At 37.2% G+C, this 25,648-nt stretch overlaps 1 protein-coding gene across 1 annotated transcript in view; it reads right to left on the bottom strand.

Moving 5' to 3' along the window:
* jing (AE binding protein 2 jing) overlaps positions 1-20,488 on the bottom strand; it is a 115,467-nt gene extending 94,979 nt beyond the window's left edge. Inside the window, exon 1 of the mRNA XM_074111539.1 lies at positions 20,140-20,488. Within this exon, the coding sequence (XP_073967640.1) occupies positions 20,140-20,456 (317 nt within the window). The 5' untranslated portion in view covers positions 20,457-20,488. The remainder of the gene's footprint in view (positions 1-20,139) is intronic.
* Between the last annotated feature and the right edge of the window lie 5,160 nt (positions 20,489-25,648).

The following is a 25,648-nucleotide window of genomic DNA, read 5'->3' as shown; positions in this document are numbered from 1 at the left end:
TGCATATTAATGTCTCACCAGCAGCTTCGGCAAAAACATGTATAAAATCGAAATACTTCTATGAAATATCGAACCAGTTTGAAGTGCAGATGCCTTAATTATGCAATCGACGTGTGCGAACGTATAAATCAAGCATCGACTCTAGCAGCGCTGACCGTAAAGGGATAATGGATTTCAGTTTATCAATAGCACCACCTCTTTTTCACGGCAAGCTGCATTTCGTGGTGACTTCAACGGTAATTGATAGATAGCTATCGCTCTCTTTTTGTTACTAAGGGGCTGTTTCACCATCCATTGATTAGTGTTAACTGGCAGTTAGGTGTGATGCCGTCTCTATTTATTTTGTTCGAATAGACGGAGACGGCATCACATTTAACCGGCGGTTAACGCTAATCAATGGATGGTGAAACAGCCCCTAAGTCTCTTTTTCCTTCCATTTGAATCATACATAAGCAGTTCAGAAAAAGATGCGCCGACAAGCAAGACGCCTCCTTGTTTCAATGTAGCAAGTTATGTCGACGATTTATCATCGTCATGCCTTGGTGGTCCAAATATTTGTTTCTTTCAAAAGAACTGTTGACCCATTTGAATTCTGTTCCGTTATGGTTAAAGATCACCAAGGGCGATTTGGATATTTAATTCAGTGTCGACTATATCACAGATAGTCATTACTTCCTTTGGGTATATTTTCACAACAGAGCGCCCTTGTTGTTCGAGCAGAGCGGGCAAATAACACAATGAGTTGATCAGAGGGATCTCATTGTCCTGTTCACGTAGTAAGTGGAGCCGTGACATTTCTCCCCCGCAGCGATGCAGCTGCCCCACTCATTATTGTTGGAAACATCCAATAAAACTGCCAGTAATTAAATACAATTAACTACAGCTTCTACTAATTACTTTGCGATCACCTTTTTCATACTATATTTGATCGGCAATGCCAATGGATCTTGCACTTGAAAATTGTTAGGTTATTTTTCTACTGTATAGAAATCTTTATCTTTGTCGTTATTGATATGACAATACTTATTTGCATCTGGTAGACACACTTGTAGAATATGCGACTACATATATTTATAAAGAACGATATTTAGAACAGCTGTTCGTCGCACGTACGAGATCGCTAATGGACATTAACTCGATAACCCGGGCTCCGCGGGGGCGAAACGTAGCGGCCAACAAAAGAACATTTCATTTCGTTGTTGATGGTGGGTTATTATGAGAATTACAAGTAATAAATAATGTTGCGAGTGTAAAATGAAAGTGTATTTAGGAAAATATTACATTATAGTGTACTTTTCAATGCATCACATTTCTAACTCAATGTGTTAGACTATCGCGGTCATTACTAATTTTATGATTTAAATGCGCGGCGCATGCAACTGTGCCAGAATATCGAGCTTCTCTAAAATCAAGGTACGCACAATAAAACCCGAATAACTCGTAAAATCATAAATAACATCACATTTTTATTTTTATCAAGAATAAAGTTTGTTGACGGCACTAAACTTGCCAAGAGAAACTATTGATTATTAGCTTTAGCATAATGGACTTGTTAACCGTCTTGTAAACTAGCAGATGTCCCAGGTCGACGACTTTAGACCTATGTTCCTGTCGCGTGCTGGACAGATGCAGCCAGGTCGATGTGTTATTTGTATTTTATTAGTTAGTAGCGCGCATCGACATTATCTGTCAGCACTTGGTTATTTACGATAAAACTAAAACTAGCTTCTACGAATAAATTCTGAACTAAAAAATTCTTTCCAACTTTTCACATGCCGGTTTAACATGTTCACCGACCATCTTCAAATTTATAGCTGTATTACACGGAAATAAGCAATGTTTAAGGAATGTTTAAATTTGTTTCCATATATCTAAGATTTAAATGTCCAACAACTTTTGACGCTTTTATGACAAATTCCTCAAGCGCATTAGGTATTTAAAACGATGTTAGCTTGAACTTCATTTTTATCGGAGTTTTATGATAGCCTTGAGACATGGTTATTTACTACGTCGTCCTATGCATTTAAATTGCGATTGGAAAAAAGACGTTTATGATTACTTACAAAAAAGGGTCGGCTGCAATTTAAGAAACTTAATTCGCTGTAGAATCATGTGTCCTTCTCAAAGTTAATGATCTGAGCCGCAAAATCTCAGTAGTTGGAGGCTAGCTAGGCGATGCATATTCTTTGGAGTTCCTTGGACAGTAGGTACAGAGTGGCGCATTATCGGAACAGGTCGCGTAACTTTCCTCGTTTATTGGGGACAATGCTGCTTCCTAAACCGGCTGCTACACCTGCCTGGAGAAAACCGAGGGGATCGAAATTCCAACGCAAGGGTGCTACTGGTTTACAATAAATTTATGGATTCCATAGCGAACGCTGTTCGGTGGAATTTGGGCCAATTATAAAGAGAAGCATGTATTGTCTTTGCAGGTAAAAAATAACTAGTTTCTGATAAAATCTGGTAAGTAATAGTATAATGCAAATTGACATAACATGCCAATTTAGTTCACCCGATCGCTAACCGAAAACTTATCCGCTAATTGCTATTCCAATCTACCCGCAAACCCCGGTCGCGAGGCGAGTCCCACAATATATCAGAGTCAGATGGTCGGAGGGGACGTTCGTAATTATAACCGGGCGAGGTGAGCCGAGGTGTCGAGATATCGCGATATTATCGAAACGTTTTCGTTTAACGTTCCCGATGGGTATTTAATCGTGGAATTTAATAAAATGATCGAGTCTGCGTTCGAGTGATTTATCGAAGTTTTAGCGACGGTTACGGGACAAAATAAATGCAAGTACCTACATTTTGTCGTGGATTGATGTACTTAGGTATTAAATATTAAGGTAAGTAAAGCTACAAGCTAAAAACGAGTGGACTAATATTTTAAAAAACTTTTGAATACATTTTGTGTGTTTTGTTTTAACTGCTATTTATAGCAACATATAGGTAGTCATGCAATATTCGTATGTTTTGCTATAAACGGACGCATATATCAATAATTTTTCAAATTTATACGTTTTCGAAGTAAACAAAAGAGAAATCAAGACTATACGAGGAAGCCGGCGTCACACAGGTAGGTGCTGCGATTAGCATCCCACTTAGGTAGTCAGCGCCTCTCGAATTGTGTTTCAGGGGCCTATGAAATATTGATGGGCTGTATAGGCATTCGAGTTTCAGACGCAACGTATCAGCATACATAAAATGTGTGTCTGCAATTTCAACACAAACGGGTGAACTCCTTCCTTTCTTTTTTAATGTACAGTATAAATTTTTTTGCTATCCGGAAAACTCTGAAATTACTGAATTGACTCGAAGTGTCCATCAATAATGTAGAGAACTTAGTCAAGGAAAATAAAGTAATCCTATTGGTGGAGTTTTTCTCGCCCAAATTGCATAGATCTAGTTGATGCGCAGCAAACGCTGATAATGGAACACCTAAAGGCTTCATAATAATAATAATAGCCTTTATTCAGTTTTTTTTTTAAATTACTTCACTTAAAAATAATTAATCTCTAACACCAGAATCTGTTTGCCCATTGGCAAAGGGCCTCTCCTAACTGTCTCCATAATTTTCTGTCAACAGCTGACCTAGTCCATAAACTGTCTGCCATTGCCTTGATCTCATCGGTCCAGCCTTTGAATGATCTGCCTCGTTTCCTTATTTTATAGTTGGGGTACCAATTAATAAATTGTTTTACTCCATTTATTTATTCCTCGTTTTAAAGTGACCTGTAAATTTCCACTTTAGCTTTTTAACTGTCACAGTGACATCTTTTAGGGGCTGTTTCACCATCCATTGCTTAGTGTTAACTTACGGTTAAATGTGATGCCGTCCCCGTCTACTCGAAAAAAACCTTTTCCTTGAAAGTTTGACATACTTACTACCATTCTGAATTTTTTCAAATTTTATACCGACCGCTTTAGATTTTAGAGGGGGGGGGGGGGGTTGGGCTCGATTTTAATGAAAATTTGCACTTTATAGTTGAATATTTTGCAAACGCATCACTGAATCGAAAAATCGTTTTAGCAACCCCCTAATGATTTTAAAAGACCTATCCAACGATACCCCACACTATAAGGTTAGATGAGAAAAACAAAGACACCCCCACTTTACGTCTTACGTCAATGGGAGGTAGGTACATTTTACTATTTTGTCGGCATAGTTAACATACATATTCGTGCAAAATTACAGGTTTCTAGCATTGATAGTCCCTGAGAAAAGCCCCGGACGGACAGACAGACAGACAGACAGACATGGCGAAACTATAAGAGTTCCGTTTTTGCCATTTTGGCTCCGGGACCCTAAAAAAAAGAACGTATGGGTGCGAAAGAAACAGAATGCGTGAGTTTAATTGATGTAAGACAGAGACGTATAAACATTGAGCTTGAGCGATGAATGACGGGGAAAATGAATATATAGGAGTAACGTAGTGTGTAGGAAAGGGACGGATGATATTGCTAATAAATGCATTATGGCGCAACCCGTGTTTTATTTCTTACAATAATTGTTCTTATCCTATCTAATTTTTTCTTCCCTATCATACTTCTCTCTATCGCATTTTGGCATGTCTCAAGTTTTCTTATCCGAGTTTTGGTAAGAGCCAGGATTCGCAGCCGTATTAACACCTGCATACTCACAAGGCTTCATAATATGTCGTCAACAAACACGATATCACATTAGTCTGTTAATATCGTAATGTACTTTTGACGTATTTATTTCATATCCTATGTAAACTCGAACAGTGTTAAATGTTTAATCTCTCAACAAGACGTGAAACTTAGCTTTAATAAATATGTACCATCAGCCAAATATGTGGTCTACCACCCTATATAAGGTTGATAATCGTTTGCATGTCATAAAACAATAATGCCAATAGACGTGTCTGTCAACTTGAAAGAACAACTTTAGCGACATATTCATTTGATGGGAACTTGTTGTTGTTGGAATTGAAAGACCACTTATTTGGCTGATGGTACATAAGTACATATCGAAATACATATTATATCATTAAAGGAAGAAGTAAACTCTGATAGCAATCACAAGTTTAGAAACACCCAAACACCGAACCTTCGCGGTCCGTGACTGACTAATAGTTAACGTTAAGCGATTGAGTTTCGATGCGGCAAGTAATGAGTTTAAAAGTTTATGTAACAAACTGTCGAGTCAGCTCTACAAATGGCAATGAACGTGAAGAAGCAGAATTAAACAATAATACCGGTGACGTTTTAGAAAAAAAAGGGAATAATTTGTTTTGTAGCAAAAAATATACCCCTCACGATGCACATTAGGGGACCTCGCCTTTAGCCTGCGTCTGATGGCTTGAATAATGTTTAAATAACATATCATGTTCGTATTCATTTTAACATCATTGTTTCGTCATCGACATTGTTTTGAAACTAAATGCCGTAGGTACGAATTCATTGAGTTTAATGCATCGATGATCGACAGAGTGGTCAATGGTAAGATACTTTAGTACTTACTGTGATGTCTGATGTCCATTGAACGGACCCTCTTATACGCCTTCTATAGACGATTGCATCGGAAGCAGTAGAAATGCAGTGGGATCATGCAGCAATCTGCCATCCAAGGGGGCGCCCTCCCAGCCCTTGCAAACGTATCGGGTTGCTAGGATTAATTGCTGTTTACCCCAGGCCCGAGGGCAAATATACCGAATTATATCACGCGAAATTGAGGACTGTTGTAATGCCAAATTAATAATGCCCCACAAAATCAGCGAAAGGTGAAATTTTGCGGTTAAAGAGAGGCCTAGAGGGCGGCAAAGTATACTTAGTCTAAATCTTGCAAGAATTTCCGTCAATTAAAATTTAAATTGTAAAATTTAGCATAACTTCTCAAACGTCGTCTGATTATTAATATCAGCAGGTATTATATTACAAATAGCAGCATTATGGTTCCAATTAAAATTTTAACTTCAGATCGATTTTATTCTCTAGAGTACTTAGGCAATTCGTTTCGATCGTCTATAACAATCTGAAAATGAAGAGGTCGTTGACCATAGATTGCTGCTAAATATTACTTGCTTAGTTACTGTTCCGGTAGATTTGATGTTGGCATCATAAAGACTTGATTTATAGAGTGTTATGTTATAATAATTTTAAAATCTCTGGAGCGTAACTTATCGATTACATTTAAAAACAGAATATCTACCATGATGAAAGTAACGCATCAACAGAGTATGAAAGGCCTACGTAGCAAGCAATTAACTATATTCTGCTCAGGGACAACTTTATTAAGTTATCTGAGCAATCTCTAATGGTTTGCCTAATTTCAGTTTGTCTAATAACTTTTACTATAATGATTTGTATGTCTGAAGTCAATTTGTATAATTTCATTATTCATAATTATCATCTTGTCGAATTTTCATTTTTCCTTAATGATCATTTTCATCTCTCTTTCACTCACTTTGTCGATTCTTATTTTAACTAATCATTACTTAGCCGAATAACGTTTTTACTAAGATTAGAACTGCGACCACAAGACGTTTACTGAAATGAAAATTAGGTAAAATTAAGATTAAGACTTAATTATTAAGTAATATTAGTTTATCTAAAAATTAGGCAAACCGAAAATAGGCAAAAGTTGTTAGGCAAAACAAGGTACAACCTTCCCGCTCATCTGTGTTTGAAACTGACTGCATTCAAGACAAATTAACGAGACAGACAGTTGAATCGTCTACTGAATTCTTGCCCCGGGTCCGAACACCAGGAATGCAATTGGACAATGCAACGACGTCCGCCTTGATCGATGGGATCCAATAAATTGTTGACTCAGCTTCCTATGTGTACCCGTATAAACACATACTCGGATTCCTGGGCACGATTTTTTTTCTAATCTTACATCTTGAAATGAGCAATTCTTGTATATTTACATCGGGGATCTAGGAAACGGCTCTAGCGATTTCAACGTAATTTGCTATGCGGGCGTCCGGGGCATAAAAATCGATCTAGCTTGGTCGTATCTCAGGGATAATGCGTGTTTTCGAATTATAATGTATTTTTAATGAAAATTTCACGCACAAGAAGATCGGTAATTTCGATAGGTTTGTCATCTGTGTGGTGATTCAGCGGTACAGCGTTAAGCTTGTAAACTGGAGGTCTACAGTGCAAATCTAGATAAGGTACGACGGGACTTTGTTTTTTTTAAAGCTCATTTAAATACGTATCTACTCCAAAAACACGATTTAACAAATAAACTCCGAGCTGGCCCAATTGGCACATAGAATATAAATTTTTAACTAAAAACTAGATTTTTCTAGTCTTACGAAACTTGATTTCTAGTCGAAGCTAGATGCTCGAGTAGGAAATAAGGTAATGAACAAATTCCCCAAGGCACTCCGTCAAAGTTGGTGACTCTAAATCGTCCAATTAAATGTCATCATCCCGAGCAACTCCAAGGAATTTAGAAGACGTTCCTTCATATAGGTCATCCATCCGTGATATTTGCAGCGGTTATACGATTTTGAGCCACTAACTCTGATTAAAAGAAACCATAATCTCGCGTTCAATTTACCTATACATGGCCATAAGCAGCTGTATAAATACTGCTCGTGTTTAGTGAACTGTGTTGTTGTTCTCGTGGCGGGGTTCTATTAATCGTCCTTCCACGTCCTTCAATAAAAAAAGAACCAGAAAACGAGATTTACAATGCACCTAGACGTCTGGTGACGTCACCGCCCGTGCTGCCGGGGGCACTTTGTTCGCCAGGTTAATCGGTATGCAATTTAGATAATAGTTCAGGGTACCGGTGGATCGTCCACGCGGAATCGCCCAGTCGGTCACTAATTACAGATTTACGTACCCTCGCCGGACCGGACGTGGTCCTAATTACAATCGAACCCTACCTAACAATAACTATTCATCTATACGTGATGCATTTGTTTCGGATGATTAGTATTCTAGCTGGTCTAGAGAGTATTAGTTACGTGGCCTTATATGGTGTCAACAAAGCATGGCGAGGCACAAGAGAATATATAGAGATAAGCTATCGACCAACTGGTTAATGACCACCACCATTCGTAGAAAGAAAGTTTCAAGGAATGACGTCGTGACACACAGATATCTCAATTACAGATACCGTGGGTAAGATAATATCATGTAACAAAACGAAATAAAAACAAACGACGTTCTTAACTTGTGAAGTTGTCAGCTCAGTGTAGCAGCCAGGCACAAATGATAGTTAAAGTATAGGCTGCTGGTGCAAAGGTAATTTACGATCGCTAATTAATAGTTAATAGTGTGCATCGCAAGGTATACTGAAGAAATGTCAGAGGTGAAAGAAACGGAAAAATCAGCAGGTGCCCGCACTGCAGCAGCTGCGAATAATATTGAAGTTTTGTTTTACTTCGATCGCTTTATATAACGTGAAACGACATCGAAGAGGTAATCTAAAAATTGACACGTAATAAATTTAGTGAGGTATTTACGTTTTTTATTTCATCTCTAAGGGCCTATGCCCACAGTGTATTTTTTAAGCACAGATGACGCTCAGTCAATGCGCTTCAACAAACGAGATTCAGTAACTTTTGTACTAGCCTTTTGAAAATATTCGGCGCCGTAAACGCGCGACGTCTGCAGCAAAAAATACGCCGTGTGACCCTGAGTGACAAATTGTTACTAGCATTTGCACTCGTAGAAATACATATCTACCAACTGTTACATTAATTAAAATTAGATAGCATTAGTAACTTACAAATCAGCAAAAATTTTGAGATCTGGTAACGAACTGCATTGAACAAATCACATCTCCAGCCAGAAGAAAGAACCAAACAAGATCGGCAAAATTCTAACGGAATCGCAGAATCAAATCAAAGTTTAAAAGCAGCTCGAGCAGTTCAAAGAATAACGTCTGAGCTGTTTCACCTATGTTTTCCGCCGTCACTTAGAGCCCTGACGAGGCAGCCGATAATTGCATTAGCGGGGAACCAGTTTGTTCTCCGTGTGCCCTTTGACTGCACTGATTCTCACTGACGCTCCCGAGAAGTACGGCGTGGGTGTGAAATAGATAAGTTGCGTTTTGAAATGGGAGAACTGATGTTAAACACGCTACGAAGCCATCAAGAAGACGCTATGTATCGTCAATGATCGTTTCTAGCGAGCAAACGATTGCACAATCAGATTTATTGGGCCTTATACCAGATAATAAACGTTTATCGAGTCGTTTACATGCTGTTTCATAGGAGATTTGCATAATTTATAACAGAAACACTTCTCATGCTGCCTCGTCCATTTAAGTCCAGCAGGAGCGACTAATGACAAAGCAAATCGTAGATGTAGAGATAAGTATTTACATTAGTACCTATAGGTACTAGAGTCATCCAAGGTTGTTCACATTCCACGTTCGCCTGGGCCTAGACTTGCGTGACCCGCCTCACTTGGGACAGGCACGATACACGATCTCTAAGAAATACAGCCAGCTAGGTCCCGCTAGTAAATAATAATGAGGCATTACAGTAAAAGCTTTTGAGATAAGCTCAGATTTTAACAGAGCCGATGTTTGGGTTTTCTCGTCGCCAACTTTGTTATAAAGAATGTGGATTTCAAATGAAACGAGTCATAATGTGAGTGGTGGTAAATCCTAAGTTTTACAGGTCTTTGTGAAGTCAAGGCACTAAGGACTACTTATTGGCGCGGAGTGGTTTATGAGGGTCGCAATATCAACGCACGCGTCAAGGTCCGGACAGTAAAAATATAAACAATAATGAAAGTTGAACGACCAAGCTGGGCGCTGATGACTCAGATTCTACCTGACTGGACTTGTAGTTTTATTGCTTGTCGATGATCTTCACAAAGACAGGTATTTCGTATCGACTTCGACGGTAATGATTTTACATTCCAAATCGGACTTATTCATATACAATGCAGATTGCAAAATTCTGATAAGAATGATAGATTGATTAAAATAATAATTGTATGAGTAATCACAGTTAGTTACAGCGATATAATAAAAGTTAGCTATTACTTTTAATAGAAAGAAAGAAAGAAAGAAAGAAAACATTTATTCGTGACATTAAAAAAGACAGCAACAATAATAAAAATAAAATAAAAAATTGTTACGTATGCATGTCACGAAATGGTCCCGAATCAGCATTCTGCTGGTCTTGCGAATAAGTATAATAAGTATAATTAATTATAATATTAATATATTCTCATTTTCGTTACCACAAACTTTTACTCATAAAAAAACTCCTCTACTCTATACATTATTAATTATTTATCAACTTAGTAGCGTGAGCTGTATTTTATGTAGGTCCGATTAACAATTAGTCTTCTGGTTCCAATATTCACTATCGTCAACAATTAGCCAAAACTATACAGTGTTTTTTTTTCTATGCAGAATTTTTTACTTTTTTTGTTGCAAAAAGTCGTCAAAAGATGAAGTAAGTAAGTAACTTGCTTTTACCCATCTAAGAAAAAAAACTTAGTAAATTCGAGAACGAAACAACTCTTATATCATCGCAAGCGTTAAGTAAATCTAACTACGATAATGAGCCTCCTAACCTATTGACAGATTTATCAACATTTCTGTAACCTAAACGCAGAATCGGATCGTCAGTATATTCTCAGTTGAGGCATGCGCAGCGAGCGAGGGCCAATGCGCCCGCGCACGCTTCTAATGACAGGGGGCTGGGGGCGCGGGGGAGGGGCGACCGGTCGCGGGACGCCGTGTGGTAAGAGCTCGGCTCTTTGTAGGTTATGGTTCAAAAACTTGAACCTGCTTCTCTATTAAGTTCATTCTTGTCATTTTATGCGACGGATATCTGTGATGCCATCCCAGTGGAATCTAAATCTAACTAACCGCACAAGATAAACCGAACTTAACAGATAGTGATTAAAGCAGATGATAAAAATACAACTTAAATATATCGGGGAATGAAGAGCAAAGGAGAGACGATTCGCTTGTTTCAAAAAAGATATTTAAGCGCAAACCACTCATAATAGGACGGCTGCGGGTCGGGAGCTCCTGACCCGCTCTGTCCTATGTGTTGTTTACGCTTAACATCCACATGCCATGCCTAGCATTAATAATTTTAAGAAACTTCAAAAACAAAATTAAGAAGCATGAAAGGACAAAACGCGTAATTTTTCATCTTACGTCTTGTATGAAAAACATGACGACAGTATTTGAAGAAGCAAAGTGTAAGAAGATCAAATACACGAATAGTATGAGTCTCAGTTGAACAATGTTGAAAAAATTAAACAAATAGAAAAAGCCTTATCTCCAGAAAATATAACAGAGTAAACTCAGTCACGTAAGTTCAGGGACAAAACCAAACAAATGATAACACCACGATGATAATTTCATTAACTCGTCAGTATGGTCTGTGACGTCATTAAGTCAGGTTTCATGCCCGTCCGAAGTTTGCAACTGTAGATGAATATCTACTGAAAATGTATTTTTTTTTATTAATTTTCTTGTACTAGGTAAATCGTTTTAGCTTTCACAATGATTAATTTTTTAAACTATAACTGATTGTGGCATGTCTCAATCGTTTTTACTAAAATTAGAAATGAATCTTAATATTTTCATCGCACTTGTACGTAAACAGTATCAAAACATACAGGTTAACTTGGCCGTAATGCCCCATATAAGACCCTACACACCTTTGATTCTTGTCATGTAACCCAAGGTCGGTAAATGAGTAATTTCCCGTACTGACACTGCTGCGCGCGCTGCTGCTGCATGACCCATGACCTGCAGGAGGATCTCGCGCACGCAAGTCAGGCAGCTGCGGGAGGGGGAGGGCGGCGGGGTGCAGGCGCTGCCAAGAGCACAGCCAGCGGGATGAGCAATTTTACAAATATAGGTACTCACAATTTTACCCCCAAATGTGATGAAAAACATTGTATGTCGCACGGAAGGTACTAGAATTGCGAACATCGACTCATTAAAGCCCTCAGTAAAATTTCATCTTGTGTTAACGAGGTTTTGTTTGCAATTTGTGAAAATATGAACATTAAAAAAAAAGTAACATTTTATTTAAACTTATTCAAGTTATTTTTATCATTCAACGCTCATTACAATACAATGCGTAACTTATGTATGACAGCTGATTTAAATTGTTATTCATACCTATTTACCACCGACACCAAAACTTAAAAAAAGACATATACTTAGTGTAATTTTTAGCAAATACAAATATTGCTTGCAAGGAAATTTTTACAAAAATACTGACTAAAGCCAGCGACGTAGTCTGTGCGACGCAACGCAATGTGCATCGACGTCTTACTAATATTAAAAGTGTCGGATGGATCCTGAGGCGCTACTACGAAATTTGAAAATCGAAGTTCGTATCTTACCGTCCCTCTCACTCTCGTATTAAATAACATAAGCGTCAGCGGGACGGCAAGATACGCGAAGTTCGATTTTTGAATTTCGTAGTAGCCCCGCTGAAGTAGATGAAACCACTGGCTTGCAGAGACTTATTCTTAAGATTTACAAGATTAAGAGGCTATTTCACCACTTATTTATAAATTTATGTGACAGATATCTGTGGTGCCATCTCCGTTTGTTTTGTCCGAATAAACAGAGACGGCATCACATTTATCTGTATATCACTGCTGTGATCTAAACAGTCCTATTTGCTAGAGGTTGCAAACTTTTTAGTTACATAATCTCTATCATGTGTAGTCTGCTGCCAGTAGCGTTCTAGCAACGCTGTAAATTTTAGAACATTAAATGGATTACTGTAAAATCATGGATTTTCTGCAATCACTAATACTATTTACCGACTTCAAATGTAAATTACTTGATTCCGTCTTAATTCAGTTTGAACCATGATGTTCACTTCCATGTTTTCCAAAAGAACCAGTATCACAATAAGAAAATTTCACAGCTGCGTGATCCACTCGCAACAGCACCACACACGTTCTCAGACGGCTACACACCTCGCCGCGCCCGGGAACCCGTTCGTTGTCCCTCGGCGCGCCCGGTTAGAACTTCCTAACTTTTTATTTTACTGCTCACCCTTTGTGGCTTAGGCTCGCGTGAACGGCCTGCCAGCGTCGGGGCCGGCTCGTAACGTGCTACTCGGCTGTTAAAAGTTTCGCGCTACTTTCAAATTGCAGTTTATAGAATTTAGTATTTACAAACTAGTGGAAATTTAGTGTTTTCACCACGACATTTCGTGCTTGTTAGAAAGAATGAGCTATGTTTTAACCCCAAAGCAAAGCTATAAGAGTTCGTACTGACTTCTCAGTCTTGTCTGCGGTATATCGTAGCTTCGGATCTGAAACCTAAACTTAACGCCTGAATTTGTTTTAGTAGCTGAATGGTTTTATGACTATGTCTTTTAAGTACATCACATTTTTTTTTCCTCACTTAACTGATCAAACGGCGCGAAGTTCAAAAGTTCTGATTTTCTGAACAGTACTATGTTAAGCTGATACTTAAGTAGTCCTGCTGCTTCACGGCAAGATTAGCGAGCAATTTGGTGGTAGCAATCTGGGCGGACCTTGCACAAGGTCCTACCACCTGTAAGGCTCTACCTCTACGATGGCACGTCGAATATGAACATAAAACATACATCTTTAGCTAAGTTTTATTTATCGACAGTCCATCTCACAGTCATAAATTAATTGATTTTCTATTAGCTTTGTTATATAAAATGATAAGGTGGTAAGTACCAGTTCCGGCGGCGTTATCTAGTAATAGGCTAACGTTAGGCAGGCAGGTAGGTAGGTATTATATGTTTCGTACATACAAGTAGCGATTAAAACGTAAACAACTGTAACATTCAATAAGGTGGCAGTTGCAGAAATTTATAAAATTAATCTTCGGTGTATATTTTAAAGCATTAATACACCCGTGCGTCACCTACGCAAAGATAAGAAATGCCAACAAAGTTCAAGTGCCTCCTTATCAATTGAAATTTAACCGTTGATAAAAATTAATGATATTTTTCGTTTTATGGATTAAATTAATACTGTGCCCATTAAAAATGTGTAATAATCTGGCCAATATAACTTGGTTGCTTGTATTGTTGTAAGCATAATTATGTATTATAATGCACCGAATAAATTACATGCGTAGAGTTCCTTGACCCCTGATAAGTATGTCAGTGAATTGATTGCAAATAAATTGGTATGTAAGTAATTAATAAGCATTAAACACTGTTGTACATGATGCACTTGTCAATATAAATATATTACCAAAACCCAAATTATAAGTTACGCAGCTGTTATAATGTCCGTTGTATTTAATTAAATTAACAAATGCTTCGATAAAACTTGTTTCTAACACGAAATAGCCACGGTGCAAGTAAGAGTAAGTAGTACAGGCGTACCCTGCCACACCTAGCATAGCAAAGTCAACATAGATAGCAATGTTATCAAGCAATAATGGGTGACCCACATACGGCCACTTAACGGACATTATCTGGGCATGATGTCAACTTGCCATGAAGTCCGTGTTCCAATTTATATGCTATATGTACAATTAAAACCGTATGTAAGTGGCCCTGGTGTTTATATAAAGTTGTGTCCCTAGTAAGTCAATATCCAGTCAATTTTAAAGTTTTTAATATCGTGTGTCTGCATAGTAAACAGACAGTTGCACTACAGAATAATTCCGTTGTTATCAAGATTAGACAATTGGTCAGTAAAGTAGAAATATATGTATGTATGTACGTAAACACTTTTGTACAGTTGAGGTCAAAGGCACGTCAAATTGCAAAAGTAGAATAAACTGTTTTTGTTCCGGAGCTATTAGTGCACCTCGTAAATGCACAGGGCATAGTCAAAGCCTTTTGATAATCTTTTTTTTTAATAGTGTTCGACCTGTAACATGTATGCGCCAGACCGAGTGACAAGTTGTGTGCAGTGGTTACCTATTGTTTGCCCGAAAGTTATATGCCATAATTTCATTTGCCCGAATGTTTCGTTTACCTACTAGAAAATTTATTTGATATATTATGTATGTATGTAAACTTTTTATTGTACAAAAGAAAATTAACAAAATACAACTGACAAACTTTAAAGATACTTGTACAAAGGCGGACTTATCCCTTTAAGGGATATCTACCAGTCAACCTTATATTCTTATTTCCCGAAAATTAGATGCCATAATGATACGAATGCAATACGTATTGTGCCGAAGGCACAACCTTTTTAAGTGAATTTATGTTTTTATACTTTTTTACCAATTTTGAATAATTTTGTATGTTCTATTTGGCAGTCTGATTAAAGATACGTACGAGTTAACACGTGTTTTGTATTTAGTAGGCTCGCAGACCCTTAAGGCCCAGTTTTAGCCCTTAAGGCACCAGACCGTAACACGTATTGTTGTCCATATTATTAAGTGTTATAATATATTCAAACGCCATAGTAAATATTGATTAAAATTGCTTTTTTCTATAACTAATTTATCTTATTATTCGGGTTGCTATAAAAAAAACCTAACATCGAAGCTAAGGCGGGAGCTACGCTAAGCTTCGCTCCCGCCTTAGCCTACGGAACCTAACCTATCCGAGCCGCTTCTAACTCCGAACCATCTTGCTCGCTCGCACAAATCAAATGTCGCAATTCTAACCTAACGTAATCTATGTGAATTTACCTAATTCAAAGGCTGTCGATACTCACCATTTACATGGATGGCAAGTGATATTATGGCATGTGATACTTATGGCTTACAATGATTATGAAAAATTAAATTATTGAAATTAATATAAATAAATATAAATATCACGGGACAATCCACACCAATTGACCTAGTCCCAAAGTAAGCTTAGCAAAGCTTGTGTTATGGTACTAAGCAACGGATAAATATAATTATATAGATAGATACATACTTAAATACATATTAAACACCCAAGACCCGAGAACAAACATTCGTATTTTTCATACAAATATCTGCCCCGACACGGGAATCGAACCCGGGACCTCAAGCTTCGTAGTCAGGTTCTCTAACCACTAGGCCATCTGGTCGTCTAAATAAGAAACAATAGTATGGCGGTTGAATATTATAGCACATGAAATTCGGGCAAATGGAATTCGGGCAAGTAAAGGTATACCGTGTGCAGTGCAGTGGCAGTGCATCTTATTTAAGTGGTCCACACGCTAGAAGCTATTGACGTAGTGACGTTTAGGTAGTGCCACCAGAGTTGAGGTCACGCACACAACAACGTGTATGTAATGACAGCGGGATTTTGACATTTACTCATTCATGTGCAATCAGTTCATGTAGCTGTATGTGTAATTATTCATTTCAACTCTCGCTCTTATTTATACCTATCTATGAAAAACTAAACTGCGATAACTGCATCAAGTTACATACTTGAAATATGAAATTTAATCCCGTGTCCAGTAAAGTACCTACGTAATGTGGGCATATGTGTTTGGAGGAGAATAGGGCCATAAATCACAAGCATAGACGCATTCTTGGTATTTTCTGGATACAAAAGTAAAACTAAAGCGGCAATTACACTGAGTCGTTCGCCGCATGATGCATGCGGCGACCGCAAAAGTGTAAAGAACACGGTAGTCGGCCGCATTCGGCGAGCGACAGCTGCCACCGCCTTAATATGGCTGCCGCAGTAGACGGACAGGCTAATGTATAATAGGCGACAGTCGTTCGCCGAAGTAGTTTGAAACAAATTCGGCGACCGCATTAGGTGAACGACGCAGTGTAATTGCCGCTTAAGTAGGTACGCACTAATATAAAACATGGGAGGTACAGAAAGAAATATGAAGTTATAAACTCTAGATCACACTAGAAGTGTGAGTACTAATTATGAAGTGTCAAATCACTCAACTAAAACTAAATCTAATAGGTAATAAGAACTAAAAAAATAGTGGGGTAACCGTTGTGAAAACATATTAGATAAAGAAAATGATAATGATTTTGTGATTTTAGATGCGCGATAGTAACGTAATGATGTCATAACATATGAATATTATGTACCTAAGTAAAAATGGTTAGCAGTGTGATAGGACTTCTTCATTAAAACGAGATTACATGTGGCACTAAACTAAAACCACCTTAAATGTAACGTAAACCCATGATATTACGATTTTTATTGTCATGGATGACGTAAAAGTATAATTATTAAAAATAAAATTAACAAATAGGGATGTTGACACCATTAAAAAATAATTCGAAGACACGACTCCAGTAAAAAAACGCTTTATTTTAGCCCTGAAAACCAGATTAATTTTCGATTAACTGCAAAATTAGATTTTTTGTTGCTTTAAAACAAATAAATAGTTGATTGAGTTGGCGAACAAGTGACGACATAAGTTGCTATTTCCATTCAAACTCTATGGGAGAATTGTGTTTTGACAGTTCATAAAAATTACGTCAGAGGATTGGTGGAGTCAACATTCCTATTGCACAACAGTTAAATAAAATTGACTCTTTTAGATTACATTTAGCTAAAAACTAGGTACCTATATATAACAATCACATGAGTCAAATTATCAGATATGTAACACGTTGTTGTAATTAATCGTCTATTCATCAAGATGGGATATAATTTTTTTATCAATTCAAAATATCAATATGTATTTTTTTTTATAATGACCTAGACTTGGCATTTTTCAGAGTCAAGTTCAATTACTTGATAACCATTCATTAGGTATATGATATGATAAAATAATATGATAACTTTTAGTAGGTATACCTACATTTTATGATAACCAAATGGCATCATAACATAATCCGGTTAAAGATAGTAACATACTGAAAATAATGAATAAAATAAAAAAATAAACTAACCACTTAGTAAGATAGATGATTTTATCATCAAATATACCCTAAATTAAATAGTCAGTTAGTCGGTTAGGAAAATGAGACTAAAGCAATTGAAGCAAAAATAAATACATCAATCTAGACCACATCCGTGGCTATGGAGAAGCAAGGTAAAAGTTTGTAGTGTAATTCATAGATTTAAATATCTATTAGATGTATTTTTGTCTGTAACATGTTTTTTGTGGATCAAAAATGTCACAACCCTTTCGAACCCAGTCAATATGATTGTGTGGGTTAGATTTGAATTTGACATGGATTGTACATAAGGTCCACTTTCTCTTACATTAGAATTTGAACTTGACATGGATGGATTGCACATAAAGTCCATTGTTGTAACTCTTTTCATACTCGGCTAGGTTCAAAAGGGCTAAAAACACTTGTGCCGAAGTCACTTGGGGTTAATATAAAAAAATTAAAAATAACAACTATCAATATGTTAAAAAATAATAGGTACCTATAACATCATACCCTGGTGAGAGCTTTACTCACTAAATTAATCATAATAGGTATAATAATAATTAATAATTTACTGTACTTATTATTTATTATTATGTGATAAAGTGATAACGGACAGACATAATTAAGTTGTCCTAAATTAGATTGGTGTTGCTACCAGAGTCAGATACATAACAAAGATTTTCTTTATTCATTAAAGACAACATCAATTTAATAAAGGAAGCATGGAGGTAAGTGGGGCTAGATCATTTCATAGTACACCACATTTTGGGATGCTTAGCTTTATTATTTTGATCAATTTTTTATTTAAATCAAAGGCAAGGCTGAAGGATTATAGTTGTTAAGTTATAGTTATGTCATAACTATAGTTTTATTTTTATTCTCTTAAAATGTGATCCTTTACTTGTAGGAAAAATAAAGTAAGTTTCCATAATATCTTATCAGAGATTAACATAATTTATATGAAATTGATTGTTTCCATAAAACCAAAACTAAACAATTTGCTGATTTGACAAACATTATATATGGAATGATATGATTTGCTGATTTATGCAATGCTGCATGATGATAAAGAAACCTTAGACTGATTCATAAAAACAAAGAACCATTAAATTGATGATTTCAAATGTAACCAATAAATTTTGCTTATTTCCAGTGTAATTATAGTGATTCACTCCAGGTATTAATTGGGCTAACTTCTGAAATAGGTTGGTCAGACAAAGTTACCGTAAATCAAATCATTAATATTATACGGGCCCTATACTATAAAAGTTACAAGTGCTACAATTTTACATAATTGGCATCTTTTACATACAAAAAAGTTTAGATTATGTAGAACCATAGTGCTTGTAACTTTTGTGGTATTGTGGGCTGATTGACAGCTACATTGGAAGGTAAGAATAAATCATTATTGAAAAGCAACTCTCATCATTGTTTGAAAATTAAAATATCTCTAAAACATTTGATGTACATTATGTGAATAAAAGTAGAGCAATGGATCCCAAGGTTCAGATTGCACCAGGACAGGCAGTACAACCAATTGGCAACATCAACAGGTAATTGTTACAAAAAAAACAGACAACAAATAATAAGGAGTGGTCACTTCTCTTCAAATTTATAAAACTTCTCAAATAAAAACAATCTGAATTGGTTCAAAGTAAGATAAAAATGGACCGGTAGGTTGCACTACGAATGGTCAGTCAGGTGAAATACTCTCTGTAGAATTGTTATTTTCGTTGGTGTTGATTGATTGGTTGCACAGTGCACCCTTAGTGAAAGTAAGCCATTAAGATGTAATATGTCTATGCTATGTGTTACCAAATAATTCAACCATATATTATTTGATAGGTATCTTTGTTGTAAGTTCCTACCACTCTTTCAGAGAACCATTAGAAACTTCAGAATGCAACATGTAGGCAAAACAAGATATATTTTGCCGGGTCTGCAAAACTGCTAGTAATATATGAGAGAAGTAGTAAACTTAAAACGCTACATTTGAATACAATTCTACAGCACACATGAAAATAGCTAGTGAATCAACGTGATACAACAGCATCCCTATATATACTTTAATAGTCTTTGAACTACGCTAGGCACTTGCGTAATAGGTATAATACGTGTATACATAGTAACAAACCTGTCTATGTAATCATTATGAGTGCGATCACGGCGATTAGTTCTGTTATCTCCACCGCGTCCCTCGGCGCCGCGTCAGGCCATTCAACCGCACGTTACTATGACCAACCAACACCATCGTCTCGTCTACAATGACCATGACATCGAAACCAGCACAATAGCCTCCGGTCACTGGAGCATTGACTCGCGAAAGGCTTCGACGCCTCTGACTAAAATAAAGTTCACTCACGACTTCGAAACTTTATCACTTTTGCTAACTGAAAATGAAACAAACTCACCTGTCAGAGGACTCGGAGCTGTCGTATCTGTCGAAGCATCTCTTCTTCCTGTCCTCCCCGTCTTTCTCGAGCACTTTCGACGATATTTCAGCGTTCGCAGGGCCCGCCGCAGAATCATTCGCGGCCACGCCGCTCGAACCACTTTTCTCACACGATTCACTTGATTTAAGTTCCGTGTAGAACGACAACTTTATCCTATCACCGTCAAATGTTTGCTCACTACACTTTTTTGAGTCACCATGTCCTGTGTCAGGTGCGGAAAAAGTTAAATCGCTCATTAGCGGATCAGCGCCGTCCTCGCGCGACCCATCCGCCATCTTTGACCGCGCGAGTGTTTTGTCATGAGTTTCCTTTGCAAGCCGCACGCAGCATTGGCGCTAGTGGCGCGGTGCAAGCGAGGGGAAAAGCGAGCGGGGCTCGGCGGGTATGACGTCACAGCGACTGCGCGCGAGAGAAGAGTACGGTGACGTAAGGACTCCGCCCCTTGCATGTGCACAGCCGCTGTCATTGGCCGCGCGTTACGCAACGCGCGGGCTTATTCAATAAGGCGCGAGAAGGGAGCGTAGGACTCGACGCGATAGGGAGGTCGGTCCCAGCCCTAAAACGCGTACAAATAATGCAACATAATTACAATTGAGCGTTTGCTGCGCTGGCTGCCTGCTTACACATGCGTCCGATCACTTCACACGCACGCCTCGGCTGCGAGCTGCAAGCTTGCAACTGCAGCCGAGCCGAGTAACAAGTGCATCGTAATATTTAAATTAATGACACGTTCCACCCCTCCGTCCTTTTTTAACAAGCGACGGTCACCAGAATTCCTATTAGTCACGCAATAAGAATAATTTTATACTTAATCGGACAGGTTTTTGATTGAAAATTGTTATGGATTATTATATTTATTATGGTTCCAAACTTATGCTATTAGCATACCTACCTGCCATTTAAATTTTACACTTCGTAAGGTACCTATGACTAAAAAAATGGCTAATATCGCCGAGGCACAGAATACAGAATAGATAATGACAAGAGTTTTAAATTATTAGGTGCCAGTACTTTAGAAAAATGAGAAAAATAGTCCTGTGCTTCAGATTATCCGATCCGATATCGGTATCGGACGCCGATACAAGTGAAATGTATGAAATATGTATATTTCATACATTTTACTTGCCCCGATGCCCCGATATCGTATTAGCGTCCGATACTGATGCGGATCGGATAATCTGAAAACTCTCTTACCCCGTGGTTACACAAAATCAAAGGTCGTGCCAGGATAAGCTAATGATTCTGCTCCCACCGAGTTTCGCCTTATAATTTTTATGGATGATGTGGCACCACATTAGTTATTAATCTGTAAATTTTCAGCCCCCTAAACTCTATACATAAAAAAAAGAAAAAGAAAAACGGAAAATGATTTTTCCTTATTTTTTTTCTAGCCTACCGATTTTAGTGTGCGTCAAATATGTTGTAGTCCGGTCTAAATTACTAGGAATTTGAGGCAATTGAAATGTAGACAACAGACAATTCAATTGCAATATCATTCACAGGACAACAGTAACGGTTTCAGAGATAGCGAGCTACACAGTGGTGTAGTATAGCTTTTTGGGCAGGAGGTAGCCGACCTGTCTGTGTACATTTACTAAGGATGATTATAATGACATAAATTACATTTTCATCAAGCCATAGAAAAAAGTAAAAAAACTGCTGACTAAATTTTTCAGTTTTTTTTCCTTGCTTCCACGTTAGCGACCGTTTTAATTTTTTCTCCAGTGATACACCCACTAACAAGATAAAATATATATCTTTTCAAAATTATTGCTGAGCGAGAACATGGAAAAATATTTACATAAAATACTTTAAAGCCTGACCAGAAATATATGACTATTCACCATGTTGCGGAATTTCATTGGAACTAATTTCTTACACTGGCAACAATTTTAATGATTGTCAGTGTCACTGTGGCGGTTTCTTTGAACAATACATGGCCTTAAGGCCGCCATTAAGGGGAATAATGGACCAAACATGGACGTACTATTTTAGACTCGGTCGCCTTAGCAACGGCTAATAGCACCTAGCAACCAAAAAACTGAAAAAAAACACGTTTCTTGTATGACGATGTTTATTTTATTTTTAGTATTTGTTGTTATAGCGGCCACAGTAGCTAATACATAATCTGTGAAAATTTCAATGTGTGTCTAACTTTTACGGCTTAAGAGATAGAGCCCTGTGATAGACGGACGGACAGACAAACAGACAGCGGGGTCTCAATAATAGGGTCCCGTTGGCACCCTTTGGGTACGGAACCCTAAGTAAAGACGTTTTTGAGCAGAATATTTAATTAACTCGTATTCCTATTCCTCCAGTATTACTTTAGTTGCTAAATATTTCCGTAATGTACGACAATCGACAGGATTTTTCTTTTTTAACCGACTTCAAAAAGGAGGAGGTTCTATGTTCTAATGTTTGTATTTCTTTTTTATGTATGTTCGCCGATTACTCAGTCAATTGTGGACCGATTTTCAAAATTCTTTTTTTATTCGAAAGGGTACTCTTCTGAGGTGGACCCATTGTCATCAAGTCAAGATCTGATGATGGGATCCTAGGGAAATCGAGGGCAAACCTTAAATTTTATAGGCACACCTATGGCGATTTTGGGATTTTTAGCATTAATATAAGCATTTACCTACATTCAGAAAGTATCATTTGATAAACTGGAGCTGATGAAGACCGTAGATGACCAATGGAACTCGTCAAAGCTAAGTATACTCGCTCGTCTATAAACGATTATTATTAATATACCTAGATAAGCGACTAAGAAGGAGCTTTAAGTTAATGATTCTTTCGAACTGATCTGATGCTGAGGCCGGAAGGTAGGCAACGGAACTCTATTATAAAACAACGTAACTAAGCCGTGTTTGGGCTTCATGGGATCGTTGTGAGATTTACTTTGGCTACGATTCACTAAAAAGTAAAAAATAAAGAAATTTTTTAACAAAAAAGTAAAACCGACTCCAAAAAAATAAAAAAAATAACAAAAAAAGGAACCGACTATAAACCCTTGAAAATATTTTTCTACCACTAGGTACCTACTATCTCGAAGTCGGTGCCTCAGCACGACCCAGCAGGAATGGAACAATAGTCGTGTACCTCACCTTCATACTATGGGTTTCAATCCATCCTGCTGGGTCGTGCTAGTAGATACCTAGTGCTAGAATAGTTATTTGTGTCACAAGGGAGCAAAATGGTGTATTTACGGCGAGGGCGTACATTGAATCCAGAATGTAGCGAAGGATTCTAAAGTAGATTCAAATGTTAACACCCAAGATGAAAATAATTTTGCTCCCGAGTGGCTCATACAACTTTTCACACCGAGCATTAAGAAACTTGAAAAAAAAATCCAAATATAATTAAAAAACAACCAGCATAGAAAATGGCGTGGCTTTACAATTATCAACTTCAAAAAATGGCATTTGCAATAAAACACTTAGAAAAGCCTTGAACAGAAAAGTTTCACTTTGCTTCTCGACAGGGAGGAAAAGTTACTTTTCTGAAGAGGTGTGAAAAAATATTTTCAAGGGTTTTATAGTCGGTTCCATTTTTTGTTAGTTTTTTTTTATTTTTAACCTAATAAAATGTAAGTGGCAAGTATTTAGTATGCAACATGCACGTTTCTCTAGAGAGGTTTCAATCATTCCGCTTTATATTATAGCGTTTTATTGTATACTAGCTTATGCCCGCGACTACGTCTGCGCGGATCTAGGTTATCGCGCGGTGGCGCCCTCTACCAGAATAAAAGGTATCCTATGTTGGTCCTTGGGGTTCAAACTACCTATATACCAAATTTCATCAAAATCGGTTCAGTGTTTCGACCTGAAAGGGTAACAGACAGACAGACAGACAGACAGAGTTACTTTCGCATTTATAATATAAGTAGGGAATATAAGTAGGGAAGTAGGGATTCTGTGGATGTACGTAATATTTTTCCAGTGATTTTTAGCCCGCGGCTTTGTTTGCCTTGCTTGTGTAGAGGGTAGAGGTGTAATCTTCTTAGGGAGAATACCTACCTATACAAGGTGTTAATTAAATAACTGAGAACCTCAGATACCCCAAAAATAATTTTCATTTTATGTCAGTTGATTACATTTATTTTCGGATAACTTCATTATTTCAAAAATATTCGTGTGTTTTGTCCTTATTCTTCCGTGGTTGTCTAACTCTACATATGTAAACATACATATGTATGTATGGAATGGAAACTACAGATGTACCTACATAATGAAATGCAAGTGTGTGCATAATGAAAATGTGCGAATCAAGAGGACCAGAAGACGTAGACGCAGGTAATACTTGTATTGTGCCCTAAGTTCGTAATTCCTAGTATGTATCTACCTATACCTACTTTACTTATCTTTTTCTCATGTTTTGTTGTCTCACGTTTGGTCACTGGTTATAACTTGAGCGACATCTAGCGAAGCAGCTACTGCAACAATTTCCTCTCAGGCTCACTTCTCAAGCCACCAGTTTCCATTCATAATCATTAGATGGCGTTAAAGTAAAATTTCCAGCAACTTGCAATGTCGCTTTTGTTTCTAGTCTATTCGTTAACTTTTTCTCAACGAGATAAGGTTTGCGATTGTCAGATTTTTGGCAACTACAGTACATAAGGTACATACCTATTCTAAGAAACGTAAAAAAAACATGGGAGTAATTGAAAAAATATATTTATTTTCATGAAAACATTTAACACGAAACTAAACAACACTGAATAAATAAAATATACTTACTTAAGATAGAAATACAACATCAAATATAATTATTGTACGAAGCATTATTATGTTTAATTGATTTGATTATAATAACATGTATAAGAAAAAAGAGTCTCATTGTATTTGTACGTAGGTTTGTTGGCAGATAATACAACTTGGCAATGTTACGTTGTTTTCATATCGCATGCTTAGTAATAAACGGTCTTAACTCAAAAATCGTGAATTTTGGCAAATCGAGTTTAAAGTTTAACAGCCTTATTCATAAAAAATCCTTAATTGAGGTTTGATCGGTCTGTTACTTAGCAGACTGATTAAGCTTGTTAGACGGTTGTCAAGAAGTATGATTCATAAACGCTTGCTAGCAGTCTGCTAGTTGTTGAGCCGCTGATAGACTGATTAGACTCGTTATGTTGGCCACCTTGACAAATCAAAGACAAAAAATGGCCTAATCAATAATTAAAAAAAAAAAAGTTGACAGCAGTGACAGCAAATTAGCAGGAAAAAAAATAAAAAGCGAGAAGTTTGTTTTCCCGCCATTTCCGATCCGCATGTTTATGTTGTGCAAAAAGCCATAATTGTGTTAATCATCCTATTTTTTTTTCATACTTATTGTTAATTTATTGCTGCTAATTTAGAGGATTTTTAAATACAAATTCCTGAAAATATTTTTTCCTGGTTTTTTTTTTAATCTTTGCGTAACTTCACCCTTCACTAAAATATCTTCGGTATGGTTTTTTGCTCTTGTC

The sequence above is a fragment of the Choristoneura fumiferana genome, chromosome 2 (assembly GCF_025370935.1).
Source record: "Choristoneura fumiferana chromosome 2, NRCan_CFum_1, whole genome shotgun sequence".
Lineage (NCBI taxonomy): Eukaryota > Metazoa > Arthropoda > Insecta > Lepidoptera > Tortricidae > Choristoneura > Choristoneura fumiferana.
This window is presented reverse-complemented; position numbering and strand designations above follow the sequence as displayed.